This window comes from Rhagoletis zephyria, unplaced genomic scaffold, assembly GCF_001687245.7.
Source record: "Rhagoletis zephyria isolate East Lansing unplaced genomic scaffold, Rhagoletis_zephyria_1.1 Rzeph_scaffold_02914, whole genome shotgun sequence".
Classification (NCBI taxonomy): Eukaryota; Metazoa; Arthropoda; class Insecta; order Diptera; family Tephritidae; genus Rhagoletis; species Rhagoletis zephyria.
The window spans coordinates 50,345-60,434 of record NW_016159998.1 but is presented as its reverse complement, the minus strand read 5'-3'; the positions used below and the strand labels follow the sequence as shown (position 1 = coordinate 60,434).

The following is a 10,090-nucleotide window of genomic DNA, read 5'->3' as shown; positions in this document are numbered from 1 at the left end:
CAAATAACTTAAGGACGAGCACACCTAAAAGTTAAACATTCTAAAAATAGAATTATTAACAAAAACCAACAAAACCAACAACCACATGATCAAGTGTGAATTGCAGCGGAATAGCTGCGCTTGATTGTGTTGGCTTAACAAATGAAAAAGTGGGAACAAAGCAACGATAATTTACAAGGCGAACTTAGCACAGTGCGTAGGCAACTGCCTGAGTCAGTGGGATCGTCGGTTCGAATCCTACAGAAGGAAATCTGATGAGGAAATGTGGTTATTTCCGAAATAGCTATCACTTCTACCATTTTTTCAAAATTTTTAATTTTATTTTTACTATATTTGTACAATAAATAAATATTCTACAAATACATTACGATTCGCAGCACTGGCGACGTAGGCCCTCAGCTGTCCTTTGCATCTTATTCGAATGAGATTATATGTGTCTTTGCATATTGCTTTATACTATTATGTGTTATATTCGTCTGAGCAGGTCTACCTCTTTGAGAAAATTATATATTAGTTGTACATTTCTATAGGTTGGGTTTTTGAGTAACTCGATGGGGTCGGCAGAGTTCAGGATGGCTTGTCGGGGTGTAGTGATTGTTGTACATCGTAAAATATGTGTTAGCGAAGATGCTTCCTCGCAGAATGGGCAAGTTTCGATGGGGCTTCGTTGTAGTAAATAGGAGTGGGTAACAATTGTATGCCCAAGACGCAGGCGGGTGAAGGGTCTTAACGCACGTAGTGGTATATTTGGATCGTAGACCATCATCTTTCTGCATGGGTTGATTGCTGAGTAGTGATGGACGTACATTCCCCAATCGTCGATTAGTGACTTCAGTCTTAGCCTGGTAGCTTCAGCTCGAATGTCTTGCTTAGATACGGAGTCATACATAAGTGAGGGAGTGATGGCGATGTTCTTGGCTGCGGCATCAGCGTGTTCATTTCCCGAAATTCCAACATGCCCGGGGATCCACATAAGTTTTATTTTGTTAGGGCAGTGTAGTAGTATGTTGCGGATGTTAACTATTGCGTTTTGAGTGTTGGATGGTGATTCGACGGCGTTGATGCACGATTGACTGTCTGTACAAATGACGAATTTGCCTTTATTCATCTTGGCATAGATGACTGCTTCGAGTACAGCGGTGGTTTCCGCCGTGAACACCGAGCAAATAGAATGAAGTATACCGTGTTTGATTATGTTCCCGCAATGTGATACTACTGCAAAGGAGGTGTTGTTTTCAGTCTTGGACCCGTCAGTGTATACGAATTTCCAACCAAGGTTTTGATATTTCTCTTTTTCCGCAGCGAAAAGATTTGTATACTTCTCCTTTGGAGTACTTGCTTTGGGAAGAAGCAGAGCTTTGATGATTGACTTGGCGTTGTTTATCAACCAATGCGGGTGTGCTTCTATAGCTTGAGGCTTTTTATTGATGGGTATCTGAAGATCCTTTGCAAATTCTAAAGATTTTAGCATTCTCGATTTGCACCTGGGCTGCCGTTTTCTTGTTAACATTTTTTGGACATTTTCGGAAAGAATGGAGTTAGAGGTGTACAGCAGTTTTGGTAGGAGTCGGCGTGTAGTGTCGGTTGTTCTGTCTGAAATTGTTGGTAAGCCTGTTTCTGCGTACAACTTTTTCAATGGGGTTGTAGGGAAGGCTCTGATACTCCTGCGCATTGCGGCGTGGTACGGTGCTGACAGCTTGTTGAGTGTAGCTTTTGGGCTTTTACCGTAAATAGGAAGGGCGTAATCAATTTTGGATAGGATTAGCGCTTTTGTAATGTTTATTAGCGTGGTAGGGTGTACGAAGCTTTTCTTTGATGCAAGGTATTTGATTATGTTTAGACTATTTGAAATGCGCTCTCTTAGTTGAGTACAGTGTGGCTTGAAGTTGTATTTGGAGTCTAAAATCAGTCCAAGAACTTTGAGTTCTTGTACCGAACTTATAGTATCATTGGAAACGCCGGGACAATTCTGTTTCCGGCAAATATGTAAAATTTTGGTTTTTCCAGTAGCAATTGTGGTGCCAGAGACCAGAGACCATGAATTTATTTTCGAAAGTATGCTATCAAAAGTTTCCTCTACAAACGTGATGTCAGAGTTATGCGTGTAAAAAACCACGTCGTCGGCATAGAGTTGACATTCTAAGCTACTTATGTTTTTTGTAAGTTGAGTGATCTCGTCGAATGCTATTATGAATAGGCAAGCAGATAGTGGTGATCCCTGTGGGGTACCATTATCAAGTGGATACGTAGAGGAAAGATACCCGTTTACTTTTACCACACATTTCCTGTTTTTGAGAAAGCTTTTAATAAAATTCTTGATTTTTGGGCCGATTTTCCATTTCTCTAGTTGCCTTAAGATAATGTGGGCGCCGATACGGTCAAACGCTTTTTGAAAATCGGCGGAAAGTACCGAAAAGTGGTTTTTGGACGAGAGGGCTTCTGAAATTAGGTGGTCGAGATGAACTAATGCGTCTATAGTACAGCAACCTTTTCTATAAGCTACTTGATTGGGACTTATACGTTTCGTGATGTTCGCATACCACATAAGTCTAGAGGCTACGATTTTTTCCATTACTTTTCCAAAGCAAGGGATGAGAGAGATGGGTCTATAATTGTTTGCGTCTCCAGCGGGCTTGTTTGGTTTTAATATGGGAACTATGCACGCAGTTTTCCAATGTTGTGGGTAGTGTCCTTGGTCGAGAATAAGGTTGTAAAGGTTAAGCAATCGATGTTTTACTTCGATGGGTAGTTTTTGGATGATGGGGTATGACACCTTGTCAAGCCCTGGTGTTTTACCTTTAACCGATGAGAGTGCGAATTGGAGTTCAGCTAAGTTTATTTTTGCTTCGATTTGCTTGGCGTGTGTCGAGAGCTGTTGATTTGTCAAAGGATCTTCTTGCAGGTATTGCGCTTTGAGTTGGCGGAAAGTATCTGTAAAGTTTGAATCGGAGGAAGCAGACGAAAAGGAAGAAGCGAAATAGTTGGCAATTCCCAGCGGTGTGGTTATCGTTCCGTTAGGAGAGTTAATGCTGGATAGATAAGATTGCTTTTGAAAGCCAGTGAGCTTCTTAATGTCACTCCAAACGTCACTTGGGTTTGATGTGGGACAGATTTTCGATGTGATCTTTTCAAAGCTTTGTTTTTTAGCCGTTTTTACAGCTCTCTTGAAAAGGGCATTAGCTCTTTTATATGCTAAAAGATTGTGTTCAGAGCGGGAGCGTTTGTAATTCTGCCATTCACGCTGTTTCTGCAGACGAAGGGTGGATAAATTGGCATTCCACCAGGGGATCCTTTTTTTGTAATAGCACCGTGTGGTTTGCGGGATAGTAAAGTGGGCGGCGGTGCGAACAATTCTTAGAATTTTTGCTGCTTCTTGGTGAATGTTGTTTGTCGAAGGCGTGTTTCGGCAAAGTTGGAGGCACCGGGCAGTAAAATTGTCCCAGTCCGCGGCTTCTGTCTTGAATTTGCTGATGTGCTTATACTGAATATGATTTCCGTAAGAAATGATACTTGTTAGGATCGGGAAGTGATCACTTCCATGCAAGGAGTCTACTACACGCCAGGTGCATTGCGGTGCTAGGGCAGCAGAACAGAAGGTGAGGTCGATGCAGGTGAAGGTGTTGTGGGTTGAGAAATGCGTGGCGGTGCCGTCATTTAGACAAATTAGATTAGAAGCCAGTAACATGTCTTCAACTATTGTCCCTCTTTGATTGGAGTGGGTATCGCCCCAGATTGTGCTCCGTGCGTTGAAGTCCCCTCCTATGATGCAGTTTGTGTTAACCTGTCTTAGCAAGCGCATTAGTTCAGCGGCAGTGAAAACTTGCGTTGGGGGGATGTAGATACAAATGACAGCGAATTTTTGTGTTGTGCTTATCTCTATTGCTACCGCGGAAAAATCGGAACGTATGGGTATTACTCTGTGTGGTATATTTCTCTTAACTAGAATAGCGTTTCCTTGTTTCTTGTTGGTTATTTGCATGTGATTGTGGAAGTAGCCTGCATAGTTTTTGGGTGTATAGGTAGGCTGATTGTAGGGTATGTGAGTTTCATTTAGGAGTAGAATAGAGGGGGAGAAGGAGTTGATGATGATTTCTAGTTGGTGGTAGTTGTTCGTGTACCCATTCATGTTCGATTGTAGAATTGACGTCATATTACTTGAAAAGTTTTAAATGGTTTATGTTTATGTTGAATAATCTTTCTGTGCTAGTGCTTATGTTTTTGCTGGGAAAGTGTGTTTTTATAAGTTTCGGGGGTAATGAGGACATTTAATTCGGGATACTTGGCATATATTTGGCTGCACGGTGACATTTCGATGTCACTAACTGTAGGGGATGCACAAGGAGTCCGAAGGATTCGATCCGTTGAAGGGACGCTGTTTTTGGATGTGGTTGCGTGGTTGTTCTTATGCGGAAGTTTTGGAGAAGAAGTTGTTGGTTTGGACTTGCTTTTGGCTGTTGATGCTGTTTGGCTAGTTTTACNCAATGTTCCTACACGTAATTTACGCAGTGTTTTTTCTTTCTACATCGTATTTTCTAAAACGAACTATGCAATGTATGCTGCCTTGATTAGAACCTTAGTGGAGCTAAACAATATTCCAACTTTTGACCCGTCTCTATCTTGTGGAGCAGTTCGTACTTTATTATACAACTATTTTAACTAGTTTTAAGTACCTCTGAATTATAGTCAGTAAGAATTTATTGTTCAATTGACTGAAATAAATAAATACAAAAAATCAGTACGTTAGACTTTTCCTTGCTAAAAAATCAGTACTTTTCAGTACATTTCATTCAAAGCAAAATTATGAATGTAAGTAACAAATAATACTCTAAAACGCCAGAATATAGTTCATAAAAAATGAAGGTGTTATTCATTTTAACATGAGTTTCCACATAACTGTACACAGAAGCCAATAAATTTTGTTATATTTATGACATTGTTGAATAGAAATAATGAAATCATTTCCATCTTCAGTGTTTAAATAGTCAAAGAATTCTATACATTTCATTTTAAAATACATACATTAAATTTGAAGTTCACTTTAAAAAAATTTTATTAGAAGCCGGTTTCTCTCTTTGCGCCAGGAAGCAAACTTTATACTTAAGATCTTCTCAGTTGCTTCCTTTGTGTGTGGTGTTGAAAAAAATACAAAATTGCATATTTTTTTCAAACTATGGCAAAGTACCACTTCATCTATAAATCCTTATGGCTTAAATTAATTTTTTTTTTGCCCTTCCCCGGTGCAAAATGTGTTTGATGCTACACTCAACCCTATAAAAAGGCATGTTTTTGCCTTCTTTCCTTGTCCAGCTCACGCATTTCATAATAGTGTGGTTCTAAACAACCACCTGCTTTTCAGGGCAACCATCTCCCCTGAAAAAGTCTCACGGAGTAGAAAATATGCTTGTTTTGCTTTACGGGACTTTGACTTTTTAAGAAACGAAGACACAATTTTCCCACCCTTTGCCTTCAATTTAGAATCGAGAAGAGAAGCGGCCAATCATTTTTTGGTGGAAACGGAATCACCATAAGTCATTTTCTTCTTACTTTTTACAGTACATTTTAAGGAAGTTCCAACGTTATGTAAAAACCTTAAGAAAATACTAAAGTATTTTGGTTGAATAGAAAATTCAGTAAAAATCAGTACAAATTTTGAAAAATCAGGACATTAGCGTACTGATTAAAGAAATGAATAAAATCAGTACAAGAGTTGAAAAATCAGTACTGTACTGATAAAATCAGTACATCTGGCAACCGTATCCACATGCATTCACTTAATTGTAGCCAGGTTAATATCAAATAATTTGGGCTATTATGAGTTGTATTCGACCTTCAACTGTTTATTTATTTATTAGTCATTTGACCTATACATATTCACGTATATACATTTGTAATATGTATTGCAAAATTAATATATAATAAATAAATAATAATAAATAAATAAATAAAATAAATAATATTGTTAACCTTTTACAATTTTCCTTCTAAGCTATAAAGCAGCCCTACAAGAAATCTTACCGGCAAATGACCGGTCACCTGACGGTCAGTGCTGATGCAATAATGCTGCAATTTCCTCATTTCGGGGGTAATATGAAAAACCTGACCGGTTCTTTTGTGTACATGTGACTATGCGTCTCTTTCTCACATGGCGATTTTACCAGCACTGCTAAAAGGTCTCTTTTCTACTTATTGTATTTTCTAAGGTTATTTTTACAAATGTTTTTCTGTGTATTGGTGTATATTTTAGTGGGTTAGTGAAGAGGTCAGAAAAAAAGTCCTTTTCTTGTAGGGAGCTTATGTATAATTTTAACTAAGATGGCATATTTTCGATGCTGTTGGAATGGACGTAGAGTCCAACCGATTAATCGGCATCGGCTAGTATCGGCACAAAATTGAGCATCGGCCTCGGCATCGGCATTTTTTCGCCGATTATTTGGAATTTCTTTTCATAGTTTCAGGTGAAGTGACAGACAACAGCCAACATCAAAAAATATTCGGCCCTATCGTGAATTTCACATTAACAAATATTCCCAAAGATTATAAAGCAAAACAAAAACAAAACAGCATTCTTCTTCTTCTTATTTGGCGCTGTAATCGCCTAAGTGATTTTGGCCAAGTTCAACCAAGCACGCCAGTCGTTTCTTTTCTGTGCCAACTGGCGCCAATTGGAAATGCCAAGTGAAGCCAAGTCCTTCTCCACCTAGTTTTCCATCTCAGTGGGGTCCTTCCTCTTCCTTTGCTACCACCAGCGGGTTCGGAGTTGAATACTTTCAGAGCTGAAGCGTCGGTGTCCATTCGAACGACATGACGGAGCCGCTGTATTTTAATTCGCTGCACTATGTCCATGCCATTGTAAAGCTCATACAGCTCATCGTTCCATCGTCTTCGGTACTCGCCATCGCCAACCCGTAAAGGCCTGTAAATCTTCCGCAAAATCTTTCTCTCGAATACTCCAAGAGCCGCCTCATGGGATGTTGTCATTGTCCATGCTTCTGCGTCATATACCAGCACGGGCATGATGAGTGACTTATAGATTGTGGTTTTCGTACGTCGAGAGAGAGAGGACTTTACTCCTGAATTGCCTACTCAGTCCAAAGTAGCACTTGTTGGCAGGAGTGATTCTGCGTTGGATTTCCATGTTAACATTATTTTCGGTGTTAATGCTGGTTCCCAAGTAAACGAAATTCTTTACTTTCTTGAAATTATAACTGTCAACAGTGACGTGGGTGTCAAGGCGCGAATGTGCTGACTGTTTTTTCTTGACAGAAGATACTTCGTCTTGTCCTCGTTTACCACCAGACCCATCCACTTTGCTTCCTTATGCGACTTGGAAAAGCCAGAACAGACTTCGCGGTTTTTGTTACCGATGATATCGATGTCATCGGCATAGGTCAACAATTGCACGCTCTTGTAGTAAATTGTTCCTGAGCGGTTCAGTTCTGCAGCTCTTATTTATCACTGAAGCCCCGTTTGGTGGCCAAAGGCTCGGAGAGGTCCTTCCCAATTCTGACGGAGCTGGTGGTATAGCTCGACGTCATTTTTGATTTGTTTGACCTTGNGCCAAGTCCTTCTCCACCTAGTTTTCCATCTCAGTGGGGTCCTTCCTCTTCCTTTGCTACCACCAGCGGGTTCGGAGTTGAATACTTTCAGAGCTGAAGCGTCGGTGTCCATTCGAACGACATGACGGAGCCGCTGTATTTTAATTCGCTGCACTATGTCCATGCCATTGTAAAGCTCATACAGCTCATCGTTCCATCGTCTTCGGTACTCGCCATCGCCAACCCGTAAAGGCCTGTAAATCTTCCGCAAAATCTTTCTCTCGAATACTCCAAGAGCCGCCTCATGGGATGTTGTCATTGTCCATGCTTCTGCGTCATATACCAGCACGGGCATGATGAGTGACTTATAGATTGTGGTTTTCGTACGTCGAGAGAGAGAGGACTTTACTCCTGAATTGCCTACTCAGTCCAAAGTAGCACTTGTTGGCAGGAGTGATTCTGCGTTGGATTTCCATGTTAACATTATTTTCGGTGTTAATGCTGGTTCCCAAGTAAACGAAATTCTTTACTTTCTTGAAATTATAACTGTCAACAGTGACGTGGGTGTCAAGGCGCGAATGTGCTGACTGTTTTTTCTTGACAGAAGATACTTCGTCTTGTCCTCGTTTACCACCAGACCCATCCACTTTGCTTCCTTATGCGACTTGGAAAAGCCAGAACAGACTTCGCGGTTTTTGTTACCGATGATATCGATGTCATCGGCATAGGTCAACAATTGCACGCTCTTGTAGTAAATTGTTCCTGAGCGGTTCAGTTCTGCAGCTCTTATTTATCACTGAAGCCCCGTTTGGTGGCCAAAGGCTCGGAGAGGTCCTTCCCAATTCTGACGGAGCTGGTGGTATAGCTCGACGTCATTTTTGATTTGTTTGACCTTGTCTTGTCGGTCCAAACAGGAATCTCGATAAACTGTTGTTGGGTAGCTCGTTTCGAATGGGCTGGTGATAATAATTAAGTTGACTTACGTTTGATGATTTGGAGATTACCGGTGTACGGTGGTCCAACTGCTGCCAAATCAATAGACCATAATTTATATCCACAGACTCTTTATTTCCACGGGTAACAACTTGGTTGGGGATTTGCCGGAAAGAATCTGGTGGAACAATGCCGATAAGTATATTCCCCAAGTATACGCACTCTGAGGATTGACTTTAACCAAACCGATGTCGTCAGCCTTAATAAATTGCTTAGTGAGGATTACTTCCGTTCTTGCGAGGGCTGATGCGTGTTGTTCGGTCAGTGTCCAATTCCAAAAAGGAAAAATATTTTTCTCGCCTCGTGGTATGTGACCACCGATTCTTTTATCGTATGTCAGTGTGGGCGTTTTCATAGTGGCCATGTCAATTCGTGTCTATACCGATATACTGGTTCGTGTCTTGAATAACTATTGGTTACGTACATTCATCTGGCAATTCCCCCCCATTTTGAAGTTTAGCTTTGACAGTTTTGTTATGTTTACATTTCTCATAATCGTTCTTATGTCTATTATTTGGCCAATAAAAATAATAGATCATTATCCCCCTCTCATCTTCAGCGCCACGGTAATAAAAAAATGTGGAGCGTTTAGTAGGGATATGAGAATGGTAGTTGGAATGTGATTCACGGGCTGTGGTTTGATGGACGTTAGACCTTACATCGAAATCGTTCTACATGATCTTCATCAACCCCATCCTGACTCGTTCAGTTCGCCTTTGAGCGCATATGTATGTACACATGTTCCGTCTTTCCTATTTAGTTTCAGTACGCATTANACTGAGGATATAATATAACAAAACTATGGATATAACAAAACTAAACTTAATTAATTTATTCAGTAATTCATTTCATTTACAAACGTAATTATTATTTCAATAAGGCAGAATCAATGGAATATGGAGGCCCGCCATATATTCATCGAAACTCTTGAGAAGGCGAATGTACTGAATGAGTTAACGTGTTGTGATTAAATCGGCGGAATAATTGCCAAGCACTCGGTGTTAAGCATCGATCAGTTCATATTAATTCGAACCCAGTTTCCGTGAAACATAGGCTCTAATTTTTGGTGGGGCTAGTTTTTGTGCATAGCCCTCTCCGGCCACGGACTGTTTAGGATTGGGAATGTGCACTTCCGAGCCTATCTCGAAATGGCGTTCTGTTTTGCGGGTCAATGCCCGTGGTGCGGTTTGTTGATATTGTTCGAACTGTCTGTCTCGAATTTCATCAGCCAGAACTTTACGTTGTTCCACCTCCTGGGTATGGCATGGATTTACATCCAATAATAATTTATANGTATGGTATGGATTTACATCCAATAATAATTTATATTCGTTTCCATCTTTCACATATTCACGACCGGTGTGTAGGAAATATGGCGTGTAGCCCGTGGCGAAATGCACTGAAGTGTTAATATCATGAATAACACGAGAAAGATAGTTTTCCCAGGAGGAATGTTCAAGAAGATCAGCCATGTGAGCACGTAATCCAAGTTGAATGCTTTTGCTTGTCGCCTCTACCTGATTGGCTTGTGGATGGTACAAAGGCGTTTTCATGTGTTTGAT

General features: G+C 40.5%; 1 protein-coding gene across 1 annotated transcript; it reads right to left on the bottom strand.

Moving 5' to 3' along the window:
- Positions 1-396: 396 nt before the first annotated feature.
- Positions 397-4,401, bottom strand: LOC108368004 (RNA-directed DNA polymerase from mobile element jockey-like). The gene is made up of 2 exons (XM_017622739.1): positions 1,824-4,401; positions 397-1,762 (listed from the first exon to the last, which is right to left on the bottom strand). Coding segments are annotated over exons 1-2 (2,328 nt in total). The 5' UTR covers positions 4,151-4,401; the 3' UTR covers positions 397-1,761.
- Between the last annotated feature and the right edge of the window lie 5,689 nt (positions 4,402-10,090).